Genomic DNA, 15,608 nt, shown 5'->3' with positions numbered 1-15,608 from the left:
ACCTCCGAAGAGAATTTAGGCCGAGCTTCCCTTTATGTTTTACCTTTATTTCCAACTCATGGCCTTAAATGCATTGTTACTTTTGAACAAATGCATATATAGATGGTTTTACAATTATAAAATAATAATAAGAATTGCATCTTTTGGATATTGGACTCTAACAAACTGGAGGCGAGGAGAGATACAAACAAATTATCACTGAACCTAAACGACATGAAATGACTTATGCCACTTTCAAAATAAACGGCTCATATAATCCCGAAATGGTATCGGAATAGTCTCGTGGTTGCGATATTTTATCGAAAACAAGGTTGTTGACCAGTTTCACTTGGGTTTAATTTCCAAACTTGTTGTAAATAAGCATATCTTTCAAACGATTTTGTCAAAGATGTGTCCTTATCAAAAAAAAAAAAAAAAAACAAAAAAAAAAAAAAAAGTAAGGAAGGCTAAGTTCGGGTGTAACCGAACATTACATAGTCAGCAGAGAACTATGGAGACAAAATAAGGGAAAATCACCATGTAGGAAAATGAATCTAGGGTAACCCTGGAATGTGTTTGTATGAAATTGGTATGAAATGGAAGGTATTAGAGAGTATTTTAAGAGGGAGTAGGCCATAGTTCTATGGGTGGACGCCATCACCCATTTTGCAAAGTTTTTTTTTTCAAAGTTATATTTTGCGTCAATAAACCAATCCAATTACCATGTTTCGTCCCTTTTTTCGTATTTGGTATAGAATTATGGCATTTTTTCCATTTTTCGTAACTTTCGATATCGAAAAAGTGGGCGTAGTCATAGTCGGATTTCAGCCATTTTTGACACCAATACAAACTCAGTTCAGGTAAGTACGTGAACTAAGTTTAGTGAAGATATACCGATTTTTGCTCAAGTTATCGTGTTAACGGCCGAGCGGAAGGACAGACGGTCGACTGTGTATAAAAACTGGGCGTGGCTTCAACCGATTTCGCCCATTTTCACAGAAAACAGTTATGGTCCTAGAATCTAAGCCCCTACCAAATTTCACAAGGATTGGCAATTTTTTGTTCGACTTATGGCATTAAAAGTATCCTAGACAAATTAAATGAAAAAGGGCGGAGCCACGCCTATTTTGAAATTTTCTTTTATTTTTGTATTTTATTGCGCCATATCGTTACTGGAGTCGAATGTTGATATAATTTACAAATATATTGTAAAAATATTAAGTTTTTTGTTAAAATTCGACTTAAAAAAAAATTTTTTTTTTAAGTGGGCGTGGTCGTTCTCCGATTTTGCTAATTTTTATTAAGCATACATATAGTAATACGGGTAACATTCCTGCCAAATTTCATCATGATATCTTCAACGACTGCCAAATTACAGCTTGCAAAACTTTTAAATTACCTTCTTTTAAAAGTGGGCGGTGCCACGCTCATTGTCCAAAATTTTACAGATTTTCTATTCTGCGTCAGAAGTTCAACTCACCTACCAAGTTTCATCGCTTTATCCGTCTTTGGTAATGAATTATCGGACCTTTTCGGTTTTTCGAAATATTCGATATCGAAAAAGTGGGCGTGGTTATAGTCCGATATCGTTCATTTTAATAGTGATCTGAGATGAGTGCCCAGGAACCTACATACCAAATTTCATCAAGATACCTAAAAATTTACTCAAGTTATCGTGTTAACGGACGGACGGACGGACATGGCTCAATAAAATTTTTTTTCGATCCTGATGATTTTGATATATGGAAGTCTATACCTATCTCGATTCCTTTATACCTGTACAACCAACCGTTATCCAATCAAAGTTAATATACTCTGTGAGCTCTGTTCAACTGAGTATAAAATCAAAAACAAAATATGAATAAATAAATAAAAAAAAAACTTAAGGTTTGCACCTAGAGTACAAATTATTATAGCAAAAATATCCAACAGAAAGAGAAGTGTCGAAATGAGAAATATGTAAATAATTTGTTGTTGGACGAGTCTTACTTTGTAAGGCAAATTGGGAAAATAAGACGGATCCAAATATCCATTTGAGAGTGCCAAAAAACAATATAGTTGGCCTGTACAAATATCAGCTTTTTATTTTACAGAGGTGCCTCATTGCGACTTTAGTTTTTCCACAAAAATTGTATGGAAAATTTCCAGTTAGAAAAAAAAAACACTGTACCAGAGCCCAAATTTCGTACACGGATCACTAAATATCTAAATATCTTCTTACAGGTAATTGAACAGGCAATCAAAAAGTTTAATAGTTATTCCAGGTGAAAGTTCCACCTCAAATTGTGTATGAACCCTATACGATTCGTATGGAAAAATTTAAGTTTCGATGAGGTATCTCTGAGCACTAAATTAAAAGCCGAAAATTTTACAGACTGTCTCTTTGGAAATCCTGAAGAATATTTTCACCATACCAAAAGGAAACAGAAATTTTTTTTGACCACGAAGCTCTTCGTTGTTTGTGCCTGGATTTTAACAAGCATTATAGTAATTTTGATACGTCCGACTCGCTTTTCAAAATAAAGAGGTGTATTTTATTTAAGTTAAATTAGTATATGTATACATATTTCAAATAACTAACTACAACTTACTGTATATATAATATAGCAACTCTTTCTGAGCGGTTCGCGTCAGCTTCCTTCTGAGCACATTTCGTTAGCCCCCTACTGGGCGTACGTATACAAAACTCATACCCTCTTGTAAAGTTAAGTTATTTATTTAAATTATCGCGCATATAATTATACATGTCACCTCTTAAAATCAAATATGTAACTATAACTCTTAAGATCGTTTACTTAATGTTTTACACTGCACATTCATTTTGTATAAGGCATACTATTTGTAAATGTACTGCTATTTGCTATTTAGTCTGGGTAAATTGCTCAATTTGTAGACTAGATAAAATAAATAAATAAATAAATTGCACCTCCATAAATATCGTATAGGGAATCACATATAATTTGCGATTACACTTTTAGCTCGATAACAACTAAATGTAGATTGCCTCGTTGCAAAGTATTTTTTGGCCCTTTTTGTAGACCGTTAGATTTGATTTAAAATGATTTGAGCACCTAATTACAGAGCTTTTGTACACTTTTTATAAAAACTTGAAAATTTCTCAAACGATTTGTATAGCAAAACTAAAGTGGTGATAACGCACCTCAAAACATTAAAACGAAACGCTTAAAATTCTAAAGAGAATATTTTTGGTTGTCCTGAATAATTTTTCAATATAGATATAAAAAGGAAAAAAATATAACTAATTTTGGACTCACCCCAATGTACATAGAGAATACGTATGTGTCCATATAATTACTGGCGTATTCGGCCTTACGCTTACTTTTAATAATTTCTGCCTACCGTCAATTGCGTTGCCCCTCATGAAAGCTAATCTTGTTTTATTTTGCAAATAGCTTATCGATAAAAATTGAAAATGCTCAAAGCTGTCACGCTCCCAATTTGCTCAGTAGTTTAAAAGTGTTCAAAGAATGTGTGCTGCTTTAACTAGAATTGCAAAAAAATTACAAATAAATAAATAAAAAAAAACAACAAATGTCTATTATGTCTGACGCTGATTCGGAATGGGAATATTCCGATCATTTAAAAAATCCTATATTACAGAAATCTGCATTAATAATGGAAATTCCGAAAGCCGTAGCACGCAAACGTCGAAGTAAAAATAAATTTAAAAAAACGCGCGGACTTAAAAAATGCATATGTTTGAGTCTTTTGGCATTAGTGTTAGTGACTATAACGGTAATGATATCATTAACAATACTCGCTTACCTGGATGTAATAAATTCACATCACATAGGTAACAAACAAAAACAAAACTCAATTTTGGTATTGAATTGGCATACGGACGTACACAATCCATTATCTCTAACGCATACTCAATGTAAAATTGTCTTCGCTAACCACAGCGTTACAAAGTTATGGACCGATGAGTATTACAGTTATGATGCCATTATAATGAACTCCACCGCTGAGAATATTCTTCATGGTATTGATGCGGTTAACCGTTATAAAGAAAATCAGTTGATAATTTTTGCGACACAAAAACCGTTAAAATATTCAAATCTCTCGTCCGACGGTTTGTATATGGAATCATTTACCAAATCTTTTTCATACTCGCTAAAATCACATTTTCTATGGCATCCATATAAAATTGTTGAACTAAAAGATTTCAAAATTGTTGCTCCTTCTCTACAACCGCAATGGTCCGCATCTGCGCAAAGCTTTATAGATGATCATGAAAGAGATTTCTTTTTGGCAGAAGTTATGGAACCATCGCCGTTGGCGCTAACTGTATTGCAAAAGCCCTGTCATAAGGCTAGACAAGATTTGATAAAGCTTATTATGCAGAATATGGATGTGCATACATATGGGGAATGTGGGAATTTAACGTGAGTTTGAGTGTAAAATTGATTGTAATGTGTTTTTAATTTTGTTATTTATATTCATATTTATCGCTAGATATTAGTTTTTTAAAGATAAAGTAAATTTTGTTTTGGTATCAGTTGATTGACTTAATGTATATCATTAGGGTGTCACACCCTCCATAGAAACAAAAACAAAAAATATTTCGTTGTTTTTGGATTTAATCGTATGTTCCTCTTTTAGTGATTGCGGGATCCTTACACCAAGTTTACATCTGTACTAATCTAAAAAAAAAAAAAAACCCACAATAGTTTATCTAGGCGTTCACCTGTGGATTATCAGTAAACTAGATTAGTTAACCTAGCATAGATCTAAACGGAAAACCAAAATTGGTTGCACGTACTAGAAGCTTTCTAGGACTTATGCGACTTGCTGCTTCTAAATCTGACAGTTGTATCACTCCTAATAACTGGAGTCTTAGCCTGATCCATGATTTCCTCCTCCAACCCGCACTTGATGTGATGCCATAAGACAGTGTCCGGTCAGAATACCCGTCATAAGTTTACAGTCTTCTCTTTTTAATGACAGAAGCAACTTTGTTAGTCTAAGGTGGTTAGACCTACACATAATCTTCGACACTTTACAGCCCCTTGCTTGAACCCAAGTCTTTCCCGCTTGGTCGATCATGCGTACCTTTCGCCTTCGCTTAATATCGCCCAATCTAATTGGGACGTCTGCGAAGTAAGTCTTCTGCAGGGAGTCTAATAATTTGTTTGTTAAACCAGAAATATCACACTCCTTGAAGAAGAGCTGAAAGCATTTGACGCGTAGGGTCAAAATGGATGAGATAACTTTGCCTTCTTGTTTATTTAAATTAAATGACGACTACGTATCGTTCATCTGAGGGAGAGTTTTTAGAAACTATGTTCTCAGAAACTGTTTTTGTTTACCAAAACTTGATATAGTTCTGTAATGCTTTGAAAAGGGTCTCAAAACATTATAATTTTCATTTCATTTCATTTGACATAAGATCATTGTTGCGAAAAAAACGTAACAGTAAATAGTGAAACATCACAATGTATTTATACACAGGCAGAGGTAAAGATCATGGCAGGGTTAGTATTAGATGAAGAATCAAAAGTAAAGGAAAGTTAGTATAGAAAGAGGGGTTGTGGGGGAGAGAGCGGGTTGTGTGAACATTTTTAGACTCAACTGAGCAGAGCTCACATATTAATTTTGTTCACATAATGGTACCCCCTTACAGCATAAACTTATCGAGATAGATATAGACTTCTATATATCAAAATGATCTGGGCGAAAAAAGAAATTCATGTAGCCATGTCCGTCCTTCCGTCCCTCTGTCCGTAAACTTGAGTAAATTTTGAGGTATCTTAATGAAATTTGGTATGTGCATTCCAGGGCACTCATCTCAGATCTCGGTTTAAAATGAACGAAATCGGACTATAACCACGTCCACTTTTTCGATATCCAAAATTTCGAAAAAACCGAAAAAGTGCGGTGGGTTGACCTTATGACGCAGAAAGAAAATTAGTAAAATTTTGGACAATATGCGGGGCACCGCCACTTAAAAAAAAGGTCATTTAAAAGTTTTGCAAGCTGTAATTTGGCAGCTGAGTATGTAATGTACGGTTACACCCGAACTTAGCCTTCCTTACTTGTTTTATTTATGTATTTATTTATAGAGAAAAAACTATAAATAGTTATTACACTGCCAGAGCCATCGGCTAGTATTTTTGTGGGAATAGGCGTTCAAGAACATGAAGAAGAAGTGACAAGGCATGACGTCTATTATGTTTGGTGATAAGGTAAACATAAGTAAGAATTAGTTCAAACTGTCGTTTTAGCTTCGAATTTATAGTTAACTTGCTTCCAGTCTGTAGAATAAATGACAAATTGACGAAGACTCGATAGGAAACGATATATTTTGCTTAGAAATTTGATAAATATATTTTTAAATTGAAGCCTTTGCAGACGAGCTCTGGCTCCTTAATGACAGCAAAAACTCACTACTCATGCTAAGTTTATAATGATGGAATAACAGTTCCAATATAAACTTAAATTTCTGAAAATTAACTTTACCGTCGGTTCCAGTTTTAAGTTTTTTTCGTCAGAGTTTGAAACTCAACTTGAATCTTGAGAGCTCTGGGCTTTATTGTCGTAAGTATGTAAAAAAGAAATGCGCACCTTAATATCCTCAGGGCCAATTTCAAAACAAAAAGTCAAAATGTCACTTAACTTTGCATGATCCATAATTGAGTTTCAATACTTCGCCCAGTTATTCCTAGGATGAAGGCGATCAAAAAATAATAGATAGGTTTTTTTTTTAGTTTCCCTGGCTCTGGTCTTTCTATGCTGACATATACGCTCGTAATCGATCGCGATGTAACGGGAAGGATGTATGAAACTAAAACAAGTGGAATACGTGGGCGAAGTACTGAAACGGCATTTTGGTTCAGCCTGTAGTAAAGTTTAAACACTTCCAGCACCACAGGGCTTTGAAATGACTTTACTTAATTTAAGTAGTTAATTTTACTTTAATTGTGATCAGTTTATTTATTTCCAATTGTTTTATTTTGCAGCTGCCCTAACAATTGCCTATACTTATCAAATTGGCACGATAATGAACGCTACAAATTTTATTTGGCATTCGAAGAGGAGCTGTGTGTGGATTATGTTGGTAACAACTTTTTCAAAGCTTTAAGTGCACATCTGTTGCCAGTGGTCTTTGGTGGTGCTAATTACACCTATTTTGCACCACCAAACTCTTATATAAATGCAAGCGATTTTACAAGTATACGAGAGCTAACCGATTATTTGTTCTATTTGGATCAAAACCCGGAAGAACATATTAAATATTTTACATGGCGGCATAAATACAAAATTCAAAGCTTTGCAACAAATTTTGAAGAAATTTGTGATTACGTGAAAAGACATAGCTACAATACACAAAGAAATGAACAAATTATTAATTGGTTAAAAGAAAATAAATGTCAGCCGTATGAGTTGCCAAGTACATGGGGCTCATGAGGTTAAGTATGAACATTAGGGTGTGCGATATTTCAAAATATTTTTTTTTACTTTGCACATTATTTGGTAAAAAAACCAAGCCCTCAAGGTAGGATAGAAACATATGTACATACTAAAATTAATATATGAGTGTAAGTTTAATATACATAATATATTTCAACTGATGAACAATTGACAATTAAGGAAATAGATAAGATTATCGAATATTAATAAACTGAAGCTAAGTTTTACAAATTTTTTTTATATATTGGGGGGAATTCGTAGTACGCATTGCTTAGTCATGCCTTAACAATGGGCACTTTCAGCGTACACAACTTTTGTTGATACGTTGCAAACATGTGGCAGTCAGTTGACTGATCGAACTTTTTTCTGTGAACGGAATGTTGAGCAAACTGTCTAGTAAAATAATTATTCTTAATTATATATCACAATTCCCTATAATATTATTAAATTATTGCATTCATAATCAAGGCAAATCTTATCAAAATAATCAAAATGTGAAGAACTGCAAAACAACCGAATAACCACGTTCAGCGAATGTAGCGTAAACAATTTTTACTCAGTAAATTGACGTACAATCTAAACCGTGGAGTTGATAAAGTAATCAAAGACGTGTTCAGAAAGTGATCAACAATATTTCAGCAGTCAGTTCAATAATGGATAGAAATTGAGTTTTATGAACGGTGTACGGTGTATCTGAAATGTATTGATGCAATGCTGGAACGAAAAATTTTGTTGGTCGATCATCTTTTCCAAGAAAATACCAGCTGTTCGTAAAAACATACTGTAACGAATTTTGGGGAATTCCGCTTATTTGAAACCTTCTGCTAACATTCGACTCGCTGAACCGTCGAATAAATAACTCCAATATTATGCATTGCAAAATGGTCTTTATTAGACTACTTTGAGAGTAGTACAATTATACTTCACAATTATACTTTACTTCGTAATTAATAGCGTCTTTAAATCAAACTGATTAGTGGTTACTCAGCATGCGCTTCTTTTATACTCTCGGTTTCTTCGTTCAGCCGTTTCTCCTATGGACTAGTAATTTCATGAGTAACTGCTTCGACATGACTACATATGTGTTTGTGAAATATCTCTTCATCGCCTTCTACATAAGTGTTGCTAGCTTTAATGTGTACTTGTGCATAATAGTGACTGCTTCATGTTTTTGTTGCTGCGTGATTATTTACTAACAGCTTAGTGATGCTAATATACGTCACAATACTTTCACAGCTAAGTTCTAACCAAACGTGGCCAAGAGAGTAAAGTAGAGTATTAAGTTCTAGGCATCGCCCCAGGTGTTTTTCTCGCTATTGCCGGAGCTTTCAACAATATTCCGGCACAAGCTATCATGGACACTCTCAACTTGATTGAAGTAAATTCGGTCTTAACAAATTGAATCGGCTCCATTTTAAGCTGCACAATAATCATGTCGCAAGGGGGTCTATGCGAGCCCAAAAAATTTGTAAAGAGAGGTACGCCGCAGGATGGAATATTATCACCAATTACTAAGGCGCTTGAAGAAACTCTATCGAAAGAAAGTCTAACTCACGGCGTATGCAGATGATGCTTTAGTAATCATAAGCGACAGATGTATACCAAGAACCAAATCTCGATGCAGCAATTAAGCTAAGTCCCAGAAAGCTTCTAGTAATTTGCAAAGAGGACGGAGTTATTCTATAACATGAGCCTTGGTACCTAATTGGGGTTGATCCGTTTGTTCCCCGAACAAATTCTCGTAACACATCCCACTGATCGACCACTTTATTGAGGAAACGCTTTCTCAATTTGCTAATGGCTTCGTTTTAACACCTACTACCTTAATGGTGCTTGTTACCGAAACGGATCTATATCCGGCAGAGGACCATAAAAATGGACACCGTGCCCCAAAACCTTCAGAGTACTTAAAAACCTTAAAATCCTTTACATACAATAATGGTGTGAAAGGTTAAGCACAATAGATCCAAAAAAAGGTCGCATTGTATCGGTAAAAACTATAGAATCACGGTAACTTCCGTAACTATTAACCTGGTCGATTTGTATGGACGAAAGTTAACCTATATCGCGCCATCGATTTTTCGATAGGATTTGGGCTGAGGAAAAAAAAGTTCCACTACGCATACGCAAAAAAAAAAAAAATAATTTTCGAGCCTGCGAAAAAAAAAAAATGGCGAAAGAGTCAAGGGCGATGCGCGATATCGGTTAATAAATCGAACCAGTCTAATAAGTATATCCCATGTGCCGCGAGTGTAAACTATAGTCGTAACCATACCCATATCCATAACCATCTCCAATGTGATCGATTAATGGTGCCTTAACCTAAAAACCGTGAGAATTTCATAAAAATGAAGAAAACGCAAAAATTTACAAACATATTCCACGAAAAATAAGTCTCTTAGTCATAACGTATCGAAAATAATGAATAAAATCTACAAAAAGTTATTAAATTCACCAACTCAAATATTTTTAGGTTATGGATATGGCGAGAAACCAGAAACCAATTGGTTGGCTATGGTATGATTATGGCGTTAGCGTTATGGTATGGCACCATTAGTCGATTACATTTATTTCCCTAAGGTAGGTTCGATCAGCTGTTTTATCTGGTTATGGTTTTATGGTTATAAGTCACCATTAATGGCCCTTAACTTATTACTAACCATCCTTCCAGTATCGATCACATCAAGTTTGGTTAGTGGGTGTAGACAGCAGCCAGCTGGAGTGGCGATTTACCTTTGGCCGTCATACGATAAAAGTCAATCTTTAGCTATTTATTTGGAAGGGAAACATTATGTTGATTTGAATTTTCGGTAGAGGCTGGCAAAACCACAGTTTTGCAGACAATTTTGAAGCCAATATCGCTTTTCTGATATCGGTTGGAAATTTGATGTGAGCACACTTTCAACTTACTTAGCCCATTTTTTAGTTTTTCAGCGACCAGCAAATGGTTCTCGGTATCAGGTCCTTCAGCTCTGGAAATCATTATTTCGCACACAAACAAATACGTCTGAAAAACCAATAAATCACTTAAATATTTACAAATGTGTCTGTGATTTTGTTATTTTATGCTAGGCATACTAAAAATACATTCACATACATTTACATACCTAAGCATTTATAATTCCTATTTAATCCTTGTAAGGACTTAAGCATCCTCACCTCAGCTACCGTTGTGTGTGTTTGATCTTGGTAGCAGCTAACGGTTGCTAATGACAACAATTCAGCCGCCTACAAAAACAGTAAATCGTCTGCCTGTCAACCTGAACACACGGCTTTACAATGTTTTCATATCAACAGAAACAACAATAACAGCAAGGCAGAAGTCATGTGTGTCCTGTGACATGTCGCCACGTATCGCGTCGCTGAGGCTGCGCAAACAAGCATGAAACGGGTAAAGGAAATGGTTATTTGTAACTTTTGTTACAGTGGTGGGTGGATCAGTCTGTGCTTTATTTCCCCTAATTTCTTCATCTTAAACTATGACTGAGTGGCAGGAAACACGAGTCCTCTCTACTTAGTAGAACTCTTCCCATTTTTTTCGCTACTTCCATTGATTGTAAATATGAAATTCTCAGAACAAGCGGGTGGAAGCAACAGCACGACCAAGATTAATCAAACAAATATAACATTAAAGATTTTAGCAAGAAAGCCAACAATTGGCTTCGTAACTACTATCTAAGAAACAAAATCCGAAGTTGTGAATTCACACCACCAGAACCTCCTCTCAATCGTTGAATTTATGACGGTGCTATTATTTCTCCATATGCTAGGATATAGAAAAAGCAGCAACAAGTATTTTAGTTTAGAGGCGGAAAATTATGGGGATATGGTCTCAAGACAAAGTTAGTAAGCAATTGGCAATTAGTACATCACAGATGTTCAGATCGAAAATCCAGCTATGGGCTCACCGAATTGCTTGGACCTTTAACTAGCCACATACCAAGTACACCGAATCGTCTCGTAGTTGTAACTATTTAAAATAAACCCCGTTTGGGGGTGAACGATTCCTAAAAGAGATCAATGTAAGCCTTAAAAATATTCCGAAATGATCACAAAAACAAGCCTAAAATGATTCCTAAATAGCGAACAGTCAAACAATCCTGAAATAATATGTACATACTCCCGAAACCATCTTAAAATAGTCCATAAATGATCAATAAAACACAGTCCCGAAATGAGGGATAGTCCTGAAACAATCCCAAAATAAACTCGAAATAAACAATCCTGAAACTATAAAGAAAATAAACCCGAAACTATATCGAAATAACTCTTTTCCGAAATAACTCTTTTCCGAAAAGGAAAACAATCCGGAAATACTCTGGAGATTCAGAGGAAGTCCCAAATGTTTCCGTAATATAATCGTGATAGGATTTCGAAATGATACCAAACTGTACCCGAAATAGTACTGAATTTATGCCAAAAAATAGGAAAAAAAAAATTATCCGTTAATAGTTCCGAAATGATCTCGAATTTGCCCCATAGGAATATGTAATAGTCTTGAAATTACTCCGAAAATAATTTAAAATAATGCTGAAATAGTGCCAATGTGATCCCGCAACGATTCTTAAATAGTCGCAAGGTGACAACTTAAACAACCCCGAAATAATATGTATATAGTCCGAAGCAACGAAAAACAGTCACTTAATAAACCATTCAACAATCGCGAAGTGGTCCTGAAAAGAGTATGGGGGATAATCCTCAATTATTCCCAAAATAATCTCGAAACAAAATCCTGAAACTAAACCGAAAAAAAACCCGAGCTCCTAAATAGCCATTCAACGAAAAGGAAAACAATGAGAGTTTGATGAGAATGGGAATACCGTAATATACTAAAAAAAACGAGATGGAGTCACAAGGACAAATATAAGAGCATCCAAAAATGCAGTAGTGCCGAAAAAAATTTGGATATAGGATTGAAGCTTGTCTACTTACCCATTTTTTACTAGTGGAATGAGCAGGAAGAACCCGTAATTTTTTTAGGAAGGGCGTGATTTATATCTAGGACTTTTCAGTTAAGGAGATTTTTATACGTGACTGTGACCGAAAAGTAATTGGAGAGTAGTATGATCTATATCGTGGTTCAAAATCATCTTCATCATACATCTTCTACAAGATGTCGATTGCAGCTGGCAGCGGCGACGTTTTTAAAGCTGACTATGTAAGAATATATGGTGCGGTGTCGCTGTGCCGTGATTTCTAGTAATAAGGACTAATGGCTCTGCGAGACGCAGATGCCGTCACAATTACTGGAGTTTTTTCGAACTATTGCTAGTGGTTTATTGTGGTCTTTGATAAATTATTAATTGCCAACTTTATTAGTGGATCGTTTATTTAAGGCAGTGGTGCACTCTAAAGCTTCGAAAAATGATTCGGTGTTCCCTACATGACGTGTGAGCGCAGCGACAGAGATTCAATAAATGAAGCAGTCAATCAGTTTTAGCTTGCTCTTCAAGCAGTAAATATCTCATACGTAAGTTCTTTGCTCAAACATTTGTATTCGAAGCTGTGCCGGCGTTTTGTACCACTGATTTAAGGCAACGAACATCTTGCTGATGCCTACGAATGCCGAAAACTTCAAGCCATTCTTGACGAAGACGTTGACGAGATTATGGACTCTACTATAGTTTGTTACTGCACTATCACTTAGCAGGGCATGCAATTCGCATTAATGAGGATATTTTAGGTCGCCACTGTACATAACCATGTAAGTATGGGAAATCTGTCCTTCAACGTTGGCAGCTGAACGCTAAATTATTTTGCTTCGTTGCTGATTGGCTGTGCGCTTCCATGCACTGATGTTGGTAAACACATCGTACAACTCTATTAATATTACAACTTTTTCTTTCGAAGGTAAGATCCTTTCGTCGCGCCAATGTTTTCTTTGAATATGCTCTTACAATTGTTGCTTACGCACATAAATTAGGCATTGACATATTTCATTGTTTTATTTTCCATATTTTAATTTGTGAACTGAGTGCTGCAGTGCATTATGATTTAAATTTTGCCGTGGTGTGGCACCCAACTGCACCTTTGCACTCGATATGCACGATAGGACCTTTGGCTGCCTAGAATGAACTCCAACACATTATCACGCACATATGAATGTATGCATCATGTACATATATACATAAGTGCTGTTCCGCATCATGTTATTTAACTTAATTCATAGTTATGGTCCACTTGGGAGACGTTCTCGCCTATGCGCATGCGCCACAGCGCAAGCTGCTCCACTACTAACCAATTTATGAATTTATACACATAAAGCGCTCGATAATCTGTGTTAAAATTAGTATGATGCTTGTCATCAAATTAGATTTACAGTTCTTTAAAATAAGCAGTTCATATGTTGTTGATATGAGCAACAAAGTGCCAGGAGCAGATGTGTGCACTTATGGTGGAGTGCAAGCTGCAACAATCTAATGTATATAATCGTATGCGTTGAGCCGTTAACCGTACGCTTAACCGTAATTCAATCAAAAAAAAAAACAAAAAAAAAACGGATGCTTTAAAAGGATGTGCGCTGAGTTGGCACGCATTTTAAGCAAATTAGCGCTACATCCCCAATTATCCCGTGTAGCCGCCGAGCCCGTGCGCTTGCCACAAAACTACCGCTATCTGCATAGCTAACTCACAAAGTGACAGTGTCAGTTGTTGTTATATCTAACAAGAGTAAGGCATATTGAGTTTGAGCACAAGCAACCCTCAATTCTACAAACTCCTTGTGAAAACTACCACAAAAAAAAGGATGCAAAAAGTCGTAGCCTTCGCACAACCTGTGCGCCATATGGGCACGCGTCAGGAAGCTGATCTTAATTCTCGATCTACATTTGTGCGATTCCTAAGAGAAGGGTCAATGGGGAAACAAAAGCACTTTTTGCATAAAGAGTTCAAGACACTTAAAAAAAGGTTTTTGACCAGCGCTCCCGCGCCTCAATTTGTTTGCAAAAGTGCCAAAAATGCAATAAATTGTGGTCGCGAGCTCATCGCGACAGCTTCGTCGTTACTTCACAGCTGTGACCATTGCAAATGCAAGTACAGCGATGCCATTGTTGTTGTGCGGCTTTCTTTTCACGCTATTTTATCGCTGATTGCAACCAATTGTTAGTGAATTGTTGCGGTTAAAGGAAGAAAAGGTTGCGAGCTTCCACAGTTCGTGCTGTTGCTGTTGTTGCTGATTATGCTGCTGTTTTATGCCGACAAGCGACTGATCAACTCTAAAAATGATCCAGATGACGCAGTTTAGGCATTTCCGTACATCAGGTGTGTGTATAAGATAACATAAATATTTACAGAAATACAGTGGCGTGCGATAAATCAGAGCAAAGCTGCTCAAGAGGTTTGGCCAATAACGGAGCCAATTACCACAACATCAATAAAAAGCTGGACAATAATGAGTGAATTTTTGATCGATTTTCGTGCCGTTCAAAAATTTGAATTTGAAAGCAAATCTGTGATTGTTTTATGTCATTCCATCGTATTGATTTGGTTGTTTTTGTGAGCCAACCGGAACGGAAATGATATTGCTGGGAGCCAAACGGAACAAAAATAATTAGAGCATATTAGTTAATTTGAAGTTGTTGTCCCTCAACAAAACAGAGGGGCACACTTAGGCCGGCTCGACCATTGTGATACCACTGTATGAGCACGGAAATCGTACATTAGGTTAGGTTGAACTGGCCGGCCAATGTGGACTTCACATAGACTGAATAAGTCCGTAGTGTTACCAGAAGTTTGTTTTAATGACCAAACTGAAAAACCCTATCAAAATCCAGGACCTATGTTATAAAATAACTCCGTCCTCTTGGCAAATACTAGAAGCTTTCTAGGACTTAAGCCACTTGCTGCTTCTAGATCTGACAGCTGTATCACTCCTAATAGCTGGAGTCTTAGCCTGGCAAGCGCAGGGCACAAGCACAGAACGTGCTCGATCGTTTCCTCCTCCAACCCGCACTTCCTACATCTGCTATCTCTGACCAAGCCTAATTTAAAGGCATCTGATGCCAGAAGGCAGTGTCCAGTCAGAATACCCGTCATGAGTCATACATTAATATCTCAAACAATATAAAAAAAAAAACGTTTGGGATTATATAGCATCCTAGTTCGCTTCTCACTTATGCGGGCAAATTTGTCTGGCCATGCACATGTCTGTTCAAGTGTCCATTTGGCACAACTTTATTAGTGAATATATACACGAGTCG

At 36.2% G+C, this 15,608-nt stretch overlaps 1 protein-coding gene across 1 annotated transcript; it reads left to right on the top strand.

Moving 5' to 3' along the window:
- The first annotated feature begins 3,423 nt into the window (after window positions 1–3,423).
- Window positions 3,424–7,620, top strand: LOC137253238 (alpha-(1,3)-fucosyltransferase C-like). Its single transcript, XM_067789805.1, has 2 exons — window positions 3,424–4,385; window positions 6,960–7,620. The coding sequence occupies exons 1-2, from the start codon at window positions 3,532–3,534 to the stop codon at window positions 7,405–7,407; spliced, it is 1,302 nt and encodes a 433-aa protein (XP_067645906.1). The 5' UTR covers window positions 3,424–3,531; the 3' UTR covers window positions 7,408–7,620.
- Window positions 7,621–15,608: the final 7,988 nt, after the last annotated feature.

This window comes from Eurosta solidaginis, chromosome 5 (genome assembly GCF_040869045.1).
Source record: "Eurosta solidaginis isolate ZX-2024a chromosome 5, ASM4086904v1, whole genome shotgun sequence".
Taxonomy (NCBI): domain Eukaryota; kingdom Metazoa; phylum Arthropoda; class Insecta; order Diptera; family Tephritidae; genus Eurosta; species Eurosta solidaginis.
Note: the sequence above shows the minus strand (reverse complement) of the source record. Positions and strands in the feature narration are given on the sequence as shown.

Coding starts and splice junctions, on each gene's coding strand:
- LOC137253238 (XM_067789805.1), top strand. CDS start 3,532: ATGTCTATTATGTCTGACGCTGATTCGGAATGGGAATATTCCGATCAT. Junction 4,386..6,959: donor GGGGAATGTGGGAATTTAAC/GTGAGTTTGAGT, acceptor TTTATTTTGCAG/CTGCCCTAACAATTGCCTAT.